General features: G+C 45.3%; 1 protein-coding gene across 1 annotated transcript; it reads right to left on the bottom strand.

Moving 5' to 3' along the window:
- Positions 1-348: 348 nt before the first annotated feature.
- On the bottom strand, positions 349-4521 carry LOC141333311 (extracellular calcium-sensing receptor-like). The gene is made up of 6 exons (XM_073838290.1): positions 4313-4521; positions 3918-4206; positions 3034-3789; positions 2692-2919; positions 1412-1535; positions 349-1262 (listed from the first exon to the last, which is right to left on the bottom strand). The coding sequence occupies exons 1-6, from the start codon at positions 4519-4521 to the stop codon at positions 349-351; spliced, it is 2520 nt and encodes an 839-aa protein (XP_073694391.1).
- Positions 4522-14663: the final 10142 nt, after the last annotated feature.

Here is a 14663-nt window from a genome sequence, read left to right as displayed (position 1 = left end):
AATTCAATAACCACACCTTATTTACCAGTCAGTTGCATCATGTGTTTTGTTCATTCTCTTTGTTGTTTACAATTTTACCCCCTTGATGTTTATGACAGTGAAATGGTGTATCTTCCAACTGGGCTTTAATTAAAAGGTTTCTTATTTGTGTTTTTCCATGTTTGTAAAGACACATATGAAATTTCTTTTCAGGTGAGTACATGCAACTCAGGTGAGCATTTGCGTCAGCCTGATTTTGAGGTTAGAGCATGTCACAGCTCACTGTCTCCCACACAAACACACACACTTTCTTGCGAAAAAAATAAAAAATAAAAAATCCCTATAGCAATGCACATATTGTATTATTTGTCAATAGGATTTAGATGTTGTTTTTCCCATCATGCGTTGCTTTGTATTTTCTCCAGGCTTAAGCAGGATGATATAACATTTAGGTGCAAAAATGCAGAATAGTAAACCAGTGCTTGAGGATAAAATAGCAAATATCTCTACAGCTACAGTAAATTTTCCAGGGGAACTGACATAAGCTGGTATAAATGTGATCCATACAGCACAGAATATGAGCATACTGAATGTGATGAATTTGGCTTCATTGAAGTTATCAGGCAGTGTACGAGCCAGAAAAGCCAGAATGAAGCACAAGACAGCCAGTAGGCCAATATAACCAAGAACAGCCCAGAATCCTATAGTAGAACCCAGACTGCACTCAAGAATGATCTTTTCCTTATAATATTTCATATTTTTGTAGGGAAATGGAGGAGATATTGTAAGCCAAAGCACACAGATAAGAACCTGCATAAGTGTAAAGGCAAAAACACTGAGTCGTTGTTGTACAGGCCCAAACCATTTCATGACATTACTTCCTGGAAGTGTAGCTTTAAAGGCCATTAACACCACTATCGTTTTCCCCAGAACACAGGAGATACAGAGGACAAAAGTAATCCCAAATGCTGTGTGACGCAGCATACAAGACAACTCAGTGGGTCGACCAATAAAAGTAAGTGAACAGAGGAAACACAGACATAATGAAAATAGCAACAGAAAACTCAGCTCTGAGTTGTTGGCTTTTACTATGGGGGTGTCCTTCTTGCTGTAAAACAGGATGGCCACCAGCAAAGTTAATCCTACTCCTAACAGTGAGAAAAAGACTAGCACTATACCCATAACTTCTGTGAATGAGAGAAACTCTACAGCCTTTAGTACACACTTATTTTTCTCAGCATTAGACCAGTATTCCCCTGGACACTGCTTGCAGTTATTTGAATCTGGAAAGGAAGTTGTGTTTACTATGGTTAAAAAAAGTTTTATTTATGAACTCCTTTGATAAAAAAATGCACCCTGGAGAGTAGAAGAAAACCACAAAAATAACAACTAACCAGTTTTCTTTGGAACTTTGAGATTAACTGAAGATTACCTGTCACATTACTGATTTCTCCTTCTGCACATGGAATACAGTCATAACAGCAGAAAGGTTTTCCTTTTTGTGCAGCTTTCCTAGTGCCTGGAGGACAGCTCTCACTGCACACAGACCTTGGCTTCTGCATTGAGAAATATACCTATAGTTATGCATTCTTACTGTGTATAAATACATATATACATACATACATATGTATATATGTATGATTTTGGCATTATGGCTACCCAGTTTAACCCTCTGGGCCTCTTCGGTCATTTTTGACCGAAAAATTTTAAGTTTTGAATTTTTAAAAATCGTAGCTTCATCAGAATGAGATGACACTTGGTGACTTTTGTTGCATTAGCTATGTGAGTACAAAAAAAAAAATCAGTGACATGATTCGGATATGTTGAAGGGTCAAAAAAAAAAATAGTCACACTTGGCTCCTTCGCGGTCAAAAATGACCGACATAGGAAATCAATGGGAAATACGAAAAAATGTGATAATTCAGATAATCTTTTGGTAATACAAGCTACAAATGAGCAACTGTGCTGAAAAGAAGTGTTCAGCAAGCAAGGACTGACACTCTAAAATAACAAAAGTACAGAACTGACACACACACGCACACACACACACACACACACACACACACACACACACACAGACACACACACACAGACACACAGAAATAAGCAGAAAAATGCAAAACCTGATATTTATCCAATCAAAAAAATATCTAAACCTTGCCAAAATGTATCTTTTAGAATGTATGAATATATTTCTAAATGCAAAGCCTAATAAAATGAAGAAACAGTAAAAAGAAAAAAACAATAGGAATCCCAAAGCCCCTGTATATATGTATATAGGGAGATACAGGAGTTTACATGGCATTACACAAGTTTTTATTTTTTATGCCACTAGATGGTGCAATTTTCACTTTAAAAAAATGGATTTTAAATGCTTTTACTCTATTTTAATGTGAAATGTTGTATTTATTGAAAAATAATAAATACATAATTAATTAAAAAATATAATATAAAATATAATTCTACTGGGAAAAAAATTGCTCATTAAAACTGTATAAATATTGCATAGATTCACAAAAAAATGCTCAAAATTCTAAATAATAATTACAAAATATTATTGAACAAAAATGTATTTAATTGATTTTCCTGAAGAAAAAAAAAAGTTACTTTTTAAGGCTTCGGTCACTTTTGACCGCGAGGGAGCCAAGTGTGACCCCTTAATGAGGAGGCCCAGAGGGTTAAACTCTGAACAAAAAAGGTTATTGCCATTACCTTTAGTGTTCCTCCAGCCCAAAGTACGTTTTCAGTGTTAACCACAAAGCGTTGGTCAGGGGGCAGTGAGGCATCGTAGTATCCCACTGTTTTAAATTGGACTGATCCTTCAGAACCTTGCTGCCAGTTTACAATTTCATATTGGGCTACTGTGGCTCCAGTACTGTCAAACCACACAAGATCTCCGAACTTTACAGTGAAATTTACCTTTTTCAGAGCCTCAACCACCTAGCAAAAAGACAAATTAGATGCAACTGACAAATTATAATACAATGTCAACAATAAATAATTATATCTCAGTTTAGTTCAATTCTGCATTTATTTACTTACTTACTTACTTACCTGCTGTGGTTGTATTTTCAGGCCTTTCTCACAACCTTCTTGTGTTTTGCATTTGAGTAGATTGTGTAGTGAATAAGCCACAGCATAAACTGCTTTGTAGACATTGCTCGAAAATCTGTGTTCAGGCACATCTTCATTGTAATTTTTCAGCACAAGTAGATCCTGATATCTGCTACAATTTACTTTGATCTGAGAATAATTACCTTGACTATGTGAGCATGGAAAAGCTGTGTCCCAGAATGTTTTTACAACATAATCTGCAAAACCTTCAATATTGATTTTTCTCATTGCAAACCCCAGTGAACCTTCCAGCACATGAAAGGTTGTTGGAGTGATCAAACTCTTTGAAGTTATCCATGCCTCCACACCGACCATTTGCAGGCCTGTGATGTTCTGAATACTTAGCTGTTCAGTTAATAAGCCCATCTCAAGAAATGAAATAAATGCAACAATCACTTTTGCTGTACCCTTTTTTATTGTGTCTACCACTTTTTTTAGTTTTTCATGCTCCGTTCTGTAGAATTTCACAGAGTACTCCACACAGATCCCTTCCTTCTGAGCTGTATTGAGAAATATTGCCATTCCGTTGTTTCCATAGTCATTGTCACTGTTCACAGTTCCCACCCAAGACCAGCCTAAGTGTTTAATTATATATGCAAGTGCTCTGCCTTGGTGGTAATCACTAGAAATAGTCCTGAAGAAGGAAGGGTGATCTTTTCTATTACTAAGACATTCACAGGAGGCCGCATGGCTTATCTATATTATATTAAAAAAAAATATATATAAACAAATGCATAGAGAGAGAGAGAAGGAGAGAGAGATTAGAAGAAACAATGAAATGAGTCCATAATATAGTGATCAAACCTGTTTTAATTTCCACCTACCACTGGAATTTTAAAAGGTCCTGTAGTTCTGGACAAAATCACTGTGGCAGAAGACTCTGTTTCTCCTATGATGGCATGTATAGGAGACTTTTTACTGCAAGTGTCCCCTGCTACAAACTCTAGACCATTCATTAGTCCCATAGTTGCACTCATAGAAGACATTCTTGAACTGCAAGTATCATAAATTTTGTAACCAATAGAAACATTTGGTAGCAAACTCTGACTTCTGTTAATCTCCTCAATGGCAAAAATCAAGATTTGAGCCAGCCGGAAATCTCTCAGATTCACGCTGTGAAAACATTAAACCAGCAACTAAATTAATAAACAGATAAAGACAGTGTCTAAGTAAAAGATACGCATACACATATAAAATTTCACATAACATTATAACAGACCTGGAGCATGATAGAAACTGAGGTTTTTGTGTAAACTTGAATGAAGATAATGTCTCTATGCTGTGTACTGGAAAAAGTGCCCCAATAGTTACGTCTCCATCCTTGAAAAGCAGAGGATACTTAGGTTCTCCCATTATTTGGCAAAAAGTGTTTCCTGCCTTTGCTTGAAGCAGAATGAAACACAGGTGTATGTAAAGAAACAGAAGCATCCCAAAGACTGATCTCAACAACATCTGCCAAATGCACCTAATCAAGTATTTCTACTTTTATAGACATGATTATTATGGATGGATGATCACAAACGTAGCCAATGACCTCACAGGGGCAACATGAGGTAGGGCATTGGTCAAATCGAGTCAAATAAATTGTCTTACCATGAGAATATGCAGAATATAGTAGATTTTTAAACTTTAAATACTCAGGCTCACTAACAAAAAAAAAAAAAATCTGTTTTCTCAGGTTGATTAGCTATTTGTACTACTCTGTGTGCAGTGTCTAGTCCATGTAAATGGGTAATTGACAGATACATGGATTAAACATGTTTTAACAGTATGGTTTAACTGAACGTTTAAAAGTTTTCACTGTTTTAATCAAATTACAACTTTTTGTAGTTCACTTAAACGTATGTCCCTTTAATTCAACATTTACCTTTTATTCAATTCATAAATTATCAGTTAATTTGGTGGCATTTCTTTCAAGAATGTATTTTTAAGCTGCAGCATTCAGATTATTGCAACTGACCATATAATGACTATTATATTGTGACCATAATGAGCGGGGGAAATCTCAAGGACCTGATACAGCATTTTTCATCTCATATTCATAATAATGCATTAGTTTAAATGTGTGCTGAGGAACTATCTTTGTTGTAGTATTCTTCAACTGTTAATTTAATTTCTGATGTCCTTGTTTACAACTCTGTTTCAGCCTCTTTTTAAATAAAAACCTTTATTGCTGACTCACTCAGAACATTACTGACTCTGGCAGAACAATGTAACCAAAATCACTATCATTAACACAGAGATGTTTCTCAATACAAAAAAAAAAAAAAAACTACTGTTAAATAGTAACAATATCTCACAAAAGTGAGTATACCCCTCAACCATTGCAAGAAACCATTTTAGTATATCTTAAATTAAACTTGCATATATTTTAGAGTAGTCAATATGGAGCTTGTAAAACAGTATATATTTACTGTCTCCTGAAAATTACTCAACATACAGCCATTATTGTCAAAATATCTGCCAACAAAAGTGAATACACCCTAAGTGAACTTGTCCAAAGTGCCAATGTTTTGTGTTGAGGATTCCTCACAGGTGCTTAATAGGGTTCAGGTTTGGAGACATACTTCCTCAGCAAGGCAGTTGTCATCTTGGTGGTGTGTTTGGGTTCGTTATCATGTTGGAAAACTGCCGTTCAGCCTAGTTTCAGGAGGGAAGGCATCATGTTCTGCTCCAGAATGTACAGTTCATAATGGAATCAATATTTCCCTCAGGGAACTGCAGCTCCCCAGTACCAGCAGCACTCATGCAGCCCCAGATTATAATGCTACCACCACCATGCTTGACGGTAGGCAAGGCACAATTTTCTTGGTACTCCTCACCAGGGCATCGCCAAACATGCTGGACACCATCTGAGCCTAACAAGTTTATCTTGTAGTCTCATCAGACCACAGGACATGGTTCCAGTAAATTATGCTCTTGAACAGGTTGTCTTCAGCAAACTGTTTGCAGGCTTTCTTGTGAGCCAGATTGAGATGAGGTTTCCATCTGGGATGATGCAAACTGACTTTCTGCAGTGTGTGCATACTTCTGCAACCTTTAAAGCAATGCTGGCAGCACTCTGCGTCTGTTTTTGAAGCCAGGTTCTGTACCTGACACTCAGAACGAGTGTTCAACTTCGTTGATCGACCCTTACAAGGCCTATTCCGAATGGAACCCATCTTGGAAAACCTCTGTATGACCCTGACCAATGTAGTTTAACTCAGTTTCAGTGTGTTACTGAACCTCTAATAGCCTTGGCCATCTTTGTGGAGAGCAATGATTTTAATGTTCAAATCCTCAGAGAGTTCTTTGCCATGAGATAACATCCAGTTGAACATACAGTGGTCAGTATAAGATAACTGTACTTAAAGCAGCTAATTTTAACTGCTCTAATACAATATACACAACTTTGTATGGTCCTGTCAAGCATACAACAACATAAACATGATGAATAGAACATGTGACTTTGCATGGTTAAACTGCTGTTATCACTTAGGGTGTACTTACTTTTGTTGCCAGTTATTTTGATAATAATGGCTGAATGTTGAGGTATTTTCAGAGGACAGTAAATCTATACTGCTATACAAGCTGCACATTGACTACTCTAAAATATATCCAAGTTTTGTTCCCTTCCAGGAACATCGAGCTGCGTCGAAACGCTATGGGAACGCCTTCAGCGTGACCGCGCTCTGAATCACGTGTGTAATCAGTCCAATGGAATAGCGAGATGTCACAGACCAGGAAGCTTAAAAGCACATTCAGTGAGACCAGCGTTAGCTTTCTGCCATTCAGCAGGTGTTCTATGTACTGTCACTCTCCGTTTTTCGTGCACAGTTTTGCACAACTTTCATTTAGAGAGTGATTGTCTGTCTGTGTGTGATTATGTTCAAGAAGGGTGATAATAAGCAGCAACATCACAGGCCGTGTTTTCCTCCTTGCCCTCGTATTATTACGGGTGAGGACACACAGGGCTTGTGTGTTGTCTGTATGGGAGTGGGGCATGCGGCATCAGCCCTCGAGGGGGCTGGTTGCCCGCATTGTGAACGCATGCCTTTGTATGTGCTCCACTCCCGGAAGGTTCTCTTCGAGGAGGAAGCCTTCACCAGCGTTCCTCGCGGGTCTGGTCCCGCTTCCGCCGAGGCGAAGCGGCTATTGCACTTGTGGGGATCACAATTGGATCTGGCAGAGGGTATGGAGATGGGCCAGTACCTATCTTCTGCCTCACCTGCCAGATCCACTGCCCGCTCTCTGGGATCGGAAGCCCGCTCTGCGGTTTCTTCCCCCCGGGAAGAGAGCGCGGCGCTTCTCTTGTCTTCCTCCAAGGAGGTGGATGTAGAGGGTGCCAATGAGGAATCACCCCCTCATTCTCCCCAGTACGAGAAGCTATTAGAGGTGGTCATTCGTGCTTTTGCCACGCTCAATCTTGAGTGGCCAGCCGAGAGACAGGCCGAACCGCAGAGAAGTAAGCTGGATGAAGGCTTTCTGCTGTCTCGGCCACTACCTCTTTGTCGGAGCCTTCCGTTTTCCCCCAACCTCCACACTGAGGTGTCGAGGTCGTGGGGAAAACCCTAATCTTCGCGGCTCTACAGCCTTTCCGCCGCCCATTATGCTAATGTGGCAGGGCACGCATACAGGGCGATGCCCCGGGTGGAACAGACACTTGCGAGCTATCTGTCCCCCGATGCGGCGTCGTCCTTGAAGGCTCCGACCCTGCCCTCCAGAGCTCTAATAACCACCTCAGCTCTGGTGGGCAAGGGGTATGCGGCAGCAGGTCAGGCTGGTATGTGTCTGCACACCATGGGAGTGTTGCAGGCGTACCAAGCCTCAAATTCCGTATGCTTACGTTCAAGGAGGTTATGTCACAGATCAGGTCCGAGGACTGGTTTGTGACAATAGATCTGAAGGATGCCTATTTTCATTTCTCCATCCTTCCTCATCACAAGAGGTTCCTGAGGTTTGCTTTCGGGGGCGAAGCATACCAATATCGGGTTCTTCCTATCAGCCTTGGACTCTCACCCCGCACTTTCACGAAGTGTGTGGATGCAGCTCTGGCTCCTCTGCGACTCCAGGGCATCTGCATACTAATTTTGGCTCAGTCTTAGCAGATGGCAGTTCAACATCGAGATGTTGTTCTGTTACACATGAAAGTGCTAGGGTTAAGACTAAACGCCAAGAAAAGTGTACTTTCTCCAGTTCAGAGGACCACTTATCTAGGCATGGTGTGGGATTCATCCACGATGCGGGCACGTTTGTCTCCCGCTCGTGTCAATTCGATCCTCACCGAGGTCGCGAGAGTGATAGAAGGCCGGTCACTCACTGTAAAGCGGTTCCAGAAACTGCTGGGTCTGATGGCAGCTGCGTCCAACGTGATTCCTTTTGGCCTGCTGTACATGAGACCCCTTCAGTGGTGGCTCAAAACCAATGGGTTCTCCCCGAGGGGAAACCCACTTCACATGATCAAGGTCACGCGGCGATGCTTTCGTGCCTTAGACATGTGGAGAAAACCTTGGTTCTTGACTCAGGGCCCGGTGTTGGGAGCTCCGTGTCGCCGCAGAGACACTTTCTTCCGGACTTAAGAGACCACCATGTGTTAGTGCGCACTGACAACACAGCGGTGGTCTCTTACATCAACCACCAAGGAGGTCTGCGTTCACGCCCCTTGTACAAGCTGGCGCACCAGATCCTTGTGTGGTCCCAGGGGAAACTCCTCTCACTGAGAGCAGTTCACATCCCTGGGCATTTCAACTTGAGAGCAGACATCCTGTCAAAGCAGGGGCCGAGGTCCGGGTAATGGATGCTTTACCCCGAGGTGGTGAAGCAGATCTGGAAAGTGTTTGGCCAGGCTCAGGTGGACCTCTTCGTGACTCTAGAGAATGTGCAATGTCCCCTCTGGTACTCTCTGAGTCATCCAGCTCCCCTGGGGCTTTGGTTCTCGGACCCGATTTCCCTCCTAGACGGCTCTCCGTGGGAGATTCCTGTCAGGGCGGACCTCCTCTCACAGGCGGGGGGTGGTATTCTCCACCCCTGCCCGGAGATTTGGAAACTGTGGGTGTGGGGGTCTCAACTGAGGTTGTTGAGACCATTCTCCAGTCCAGAGGTCCCTCCACGAGGAAACTGTACGCCTTGAAGTGGAGACTCTTCACTTCTTGGTGCGGAGGCCGGCAGTTTTACCCAGTTAACTGCCCAGCTGGTACAGTGCTGGAGTTCTTACAGGCCCGCCTCTCCGCCGGGTTGACCCACTCCACCCTGAAGGTTTACGTGGCGGCCATAGCAGCTTACCACGCCCCTCTCAGTGGCACTTCAGTGGGCAGAAACCCATTAGTTACACGTTTCCTCCGCAGTGCGCTGAGGTTGAGGCCTTCAGTACGCTCTTGCGTCCCTACGTGGGACCTGGCTGTGGCGCTAGAAGCTCTGTGTAAGCCTCCCTTTGAACCTTTAGAAGAGATCTCTGATCGCCTTCTCACTCTTGAGACTACTTTTCTTTTAGCTATTACTTCTCTTAAGAGGGTTGGGGACCTCCAGGCCCTCTCAGTGGCACCTTCTTTTATTGACTTTGCGCCTGGTATGTCCAAAGCTTTCTTACATCCCAAGTTGGGATACCTTCCTAAGGTCCCCACCATTGCGCCACGCCCTGTCGTACTGCAGGCTTTTCATCCTCCTCCCTTCAGGGAGCCCAGCCAGCAGAAGTGTCCACAGAACTGCCCTGTGGAGGAAGGCTGACCAACTTCTGGTCTGTTACGGCCCTCCGAGGAGAGGCCGCCCTGCTGCTGAGCCTTCATTAAGCCGGTGGATTGTGGATGCCATCTCTCTAGCCTATGAGTCCTCTGACCTTCCCTCATCCTTGGGAGTCAAGGCTCACTCTACAAGGAGTACGTCTGCCTCAAGAGCCTTTCTTTCATGCCTTTCTATTCAAGATGTCTGTAACGCTGCGGGTTGGTCCACGTCCTTGACCTTTACTAGGTTCTATGGCCTAGATCTTCGAGCCTATCCCAGCTCTTTCGTTCTCTCGCCCTAATTGCAGGCAGGGACGTTTCCTCAGTATGGCGGCATGGGCATTCTCGCTCCCATAACGTTTCGACACAGCTCGATGTTCCTGGAAGGGAACGTCTCTAGGTTATGTATGTAACCCTAGTTCCCTGAAGGGAATGAGAAGGGAAAGCTAATGCTGTTCTCACCAAACGTGCTTGTAAGCTTCCTGGTCGGTGACGTCATCACGCCGGTGACGTCTCGCGATTCCATTGGACTGATTACACACGTGATTCAGAGCGCGGTTATGCTGAAGGCAGTCCCATAGCGTTTCGACGCAGCGTCTCGTTCCCTTCAGGGAACTAGGGTTACATACGTGACCTAGAGACGTTTCTATAGTATTGTCCCTTGATAAGATATACTAAAATGGTTGCTGAAATGTGAGGGGTTTACTCACTTTTGTGAGATACTGTATAATCCATACATAGTCAATGCAATACATTTAAAATGTCTCAGGTTACGTATGTAACCCTGGTTCCCTGAAGGGAATGAGATGCTGCGTCAAACGCTGTGGGAACGCCTCTGGCGTGACCGCGTCCTGAATCATATGTGCAACTATCCAACGAGAGTGTGCGACGTCACAGGCGTCATGACGTCACCGACTGGGAAGCATAAGAACATGTGCGGTGGAGTACAACACCAGCTTCTGGAGACAGCAAGCACTGCAGGGATGCCGAAGTATGGCCTAGAGACGCAGCGTCTCGTTTCCTTCAGGGAACCAGGGTTACATACGTAACCTGAGACGTTTCCTTCCAGGAACTTTGAGCTGCGTCAAACGCTGTGGGAACGAGTATGCCAGCGCCGCCATACTGAGAATGTCCCTGCCTGTGAGCAAGGGAACGAAGGACCCATGAGAGGCTCGACAGAAGGCCCGAAAGTAGGGCTAGGAAAGGCCCGAAAGTAGGGCTAGGTAAAGGCCCAAAAGTAGGGCTAGAGGGGGGAAGTGTCTCTATTAAGTCCCAGCCGTAGAAGGCGAAAGGACGAAGGAGCCTGGAGAGGCTCTGAGATCCAGGCCATAGTACCTGGTAAAGGTCAAGGGCGTAGACCAGCCCGCCGCATCGCAGATGTCGGCAACCGAGAGGCCCGAAAGTAGGGCTTTGGAAGAAGAGACACTTCTGGTAGAATGAGCTCTGATTCCCAATGGTGAGGGGAGACCAGAGGACTCCGTGATGGCATCCCCAATCCACCGACTTATGGAAGGCTTAGCTGCTGAACGGCCTCTCCTCGGAGGGCCGTAGCAGACCAAAAGCTGGTCAGCCTTCCTCCACAGGGCAGTTCTGTGGACGTACATGCCCAGTGCTCGCACTGTACACATACAGTTCAGCTTCGCTTACTACTCCCCGAAGGGAGGAGGATAAAAGGCCTGCAGTACGACAGGCCATGGTGCTACTGTGGGGAACTTCAGGAGATACCCTACACGAGGGTACAGAAAAACTCTGGCCATTCCAGGCGCAAAGTCTAAAAAATAAAGGGGCCACTGAGAGGGCCTGAAGATCCCCAAAGGTTCAAATGGAGGCTTACATACGGCCTCAAGCACCACAGCCAAGTCCCAAGGAGGGACGCGAGAGCGTACTGGAGGTCTCAACCTCAGCGCACCGCATAGGAAACATGTAACAAGGGGGTGTCTGCCCACTGAAGTGCCACCAAGAAGGGTTTGGTAAGCAGCTAAGGCCGCCACAAACACCTTCAGGGTGGAGTGGGTCAACCTGGCGGAGAGACGGGCCTGTAAGAACTTCCCGAACTGTCCCAACTGGGCAGTTAACTGGTTCCTAACTGGCGGTCTCCGCACCAGGAAGTGAAACGTTTCCACTTCAAGGCGTACAGTTTCCTCGTTGCGGGAGCTCTGGACTGGAGGATGGTCTCCACAACCTCAGTTGGGAGACCAGAAGCTACGAATTGTGCCCCCTCGGGTGCCACCCCCACAGCTTCTATCACTCTGGTAAGAACCAGGCCACAGTACCTGGCAAAAGTTAGGGGCATGGAAGCCTGAAACATTAGAAAGGCCCGAAAGTAGGGCAACCATATAAAGGCCGGGAAGTAGGGCTCACTTCGGGCAAGGGTGGAGCATTCCTCCCCCTGCCTGTGAGATCACGCCAGAACTCACAGGAGCAGAACAATCGGGGGGAAGATGCGTACAGACGTAGCCTCGGCCACGTCTGCACCATAGCATCCAATCCCTGGGGAGCTGGATGATGAAGAGAGAACCAGGGGGGACATTGCGTATTCTGTAGAATCGCGAAGAGGTCCACCTAAGCCTGGCCAGAAATTCTCCAGATCTTCTTCACCACCTCGGGGTGAAGCATCCATTCCCCGGGCCTCAACCCCTGCCTCGACAGGATGTCTGCTCCCAAATTGAGGTGCCCAGGGATGTGCACTGCTCTCAGCGAGAGGAGTTTCCCAACACTGTGTTGTCAGTGCACACCAACACATGGTGACCCCTTACGTCCGGGAGAAAGTGTCTCAGAGCTTGAAACACGACCATCATTTCCAGGCAACTGATGTGCCATGTGAGATGATGGTCTCTCCACAGACCGCAGGCTGAGCGGCCACTCATGACCACTCCCCAGCCAGTGAGGGATGCATCCGTCGCAAGTGTGACGCAGTGACAAGGAGTTCCCAACACCGGGCCCTGAGTTAAGAACCAAGGTTTCTTTCACATATCTAAGGCACGAAGGCCTCGCCACATGACCTTGATCATGCAAAATTGGTTTCCCCTCGGGGAGAACCCCTTGGCTTTGAGCCACCACTGTAATGGTCTCATGTACAGTAGTCCAAAGGAGTTACATTGGACGCAGCTGCCATCAGACCCAGCAGTCTCTGAAACTGCTTTACAGTGAGTGACCGCTCTCTTTCACTCTCACGACCTGGGTGCGAATTGAACTCACACGAGCGGGAGACAGATATGCCCGCATCGTGGTTGAGTCCCACACCATGCCCAGATAAATGGTTCTCTGAGATGGAGAAAGTACACTTTTCTTGGCATTTAGTCTTAACCCAAGCACTTTCATGTGTGACAGAACAACATCTCGATGTTGAACCGCCATCTCCTTCGACTGGGAGTCGTCGATATAGTGAGTATGCGGATGCCCTGGAATCGCAGAGGAGCCAGAGTTGCATCCACGCACTTCGTGAAAGTGCGGGGTGACAGTGCAAGGTCAAAAGGAGGAACCCGATATTGGTATGCTTTACTCCTGAAGAAAACCTCAGGAACTTCCAGTGATGAGGAAGGATAGAAACATGAAAGTAGGCATCTAGATACTTACCTGTATGAGTGAGACACCCCGTTTCACCGCTTCTAGAATGGGCCTCAGTCCTCCATCCTCCTCTGGAACAATGAAGTACCGGCTGTAGAACCCGGACTCCCGCTAATGAGGAGGGACCACCTCGATGGCCTCCTTCCCCAAGGAAGTGTCACTGCTTGTTCCATACCCAGAGCCTGCATGAAACCCACCACAGTGGTACGAACGCTGAGAGCGGTAATCTACAGTAAGCAGGCCCCATGAGAGACATTTGGCAGAAGTCTCACACTGCCGAAAGTCTACTAAGGGAATCATCCCTCAAGACTGACCTCTGGATTTGACCGAACGGCTAGCTGAGGGTCCAGAAACTGGGGACTAAACAACCCTGCTAGCTATTCGAGGGACCTCCGGTGAGGTCGCGAGCCTCCCAACACCACTACGAAATCAGGCGGTGACTAAGAGATATACTCGCTGGGGTCCGCTGCGCCCTGAAACACCAGGAGTGGCAGGGTTGGCAGAGCGATCCCCTGAGGACACTGAGGAGAGACGGGCACCGTATAATGATATGTTAACCCCCTGGGGTTGACAAACGCGGATACGCGTTTTGTGGCAGTTTCCCAAAAGGAACTTCAATTACTCGGTCATTTATGATTGTACAGATAAAAGCAGTACATCAATCGAAACTGTAAAGGGTCTACTTTTATTTGTATATACTCACAAAACCAAAAAAATATTGTGATTTTGCAAAATAAAGAAAACAAAAAGGGTGTGCTGTCTGCCGAGTTGATCTCTGTGATCTTCATTCAGAAACGCGTCAATAAAATAGACTATAACTCAGCCAATACACAACACAGAGACATGAGCAATATATCTAGAGAAAGCTTATCTATACTTTAAAACGAAGTAAGTTTTATCGAAATCAAATATTCTGTGATAAAGTGATCCGTATGAAACCAACACGATGCCCAGTCTCTCCTCTCTGCTTCATTAGTTTTAATTAGATCACGCCCGGGAGCTATTCCAGCCTGTAACAATGGGGGTCTGGAGACTGACGTGTGGATCCAAGTGCAAAGCTTTATTAAAAGACGTAGTCAAGACAGGCATGAGTCGAACACCAGCAAACAGGAACAACAAGGGAAATCCGAAAGAATAATCCAGAGACAATCAAAGGTCGGGGCAGGCGGCGAAAGGTCAAAACGAGAAAACAGTCCAGGGGTCGAAAAAGCACAGGAACACGGGAACCAGGAACTAGAAACTAGGAAGATTAAACACTAAACAACGATCAGTACAGACAGAGGGGGAAGGGAGGGCTTTATACCAAAC

This window comes from Garra rufa, chromosome 4, assembly GCF_049309525.1.
Source record: "Garra rufa chromosome 4, GarRuf1.0, whole genome shotgun sequence".
Taxonomy (NCBI): Eukaryota; Metazoa; Chordata; class Actinopteri; order Cypriniformes; family Cyprinidae; genus Garra; species Garra rufa.
The sequence above is the reverse complement of the archived record's forward strand: the minus strand, read 5'-3'. Positions and strand labels throughout refer to the sequence as shown.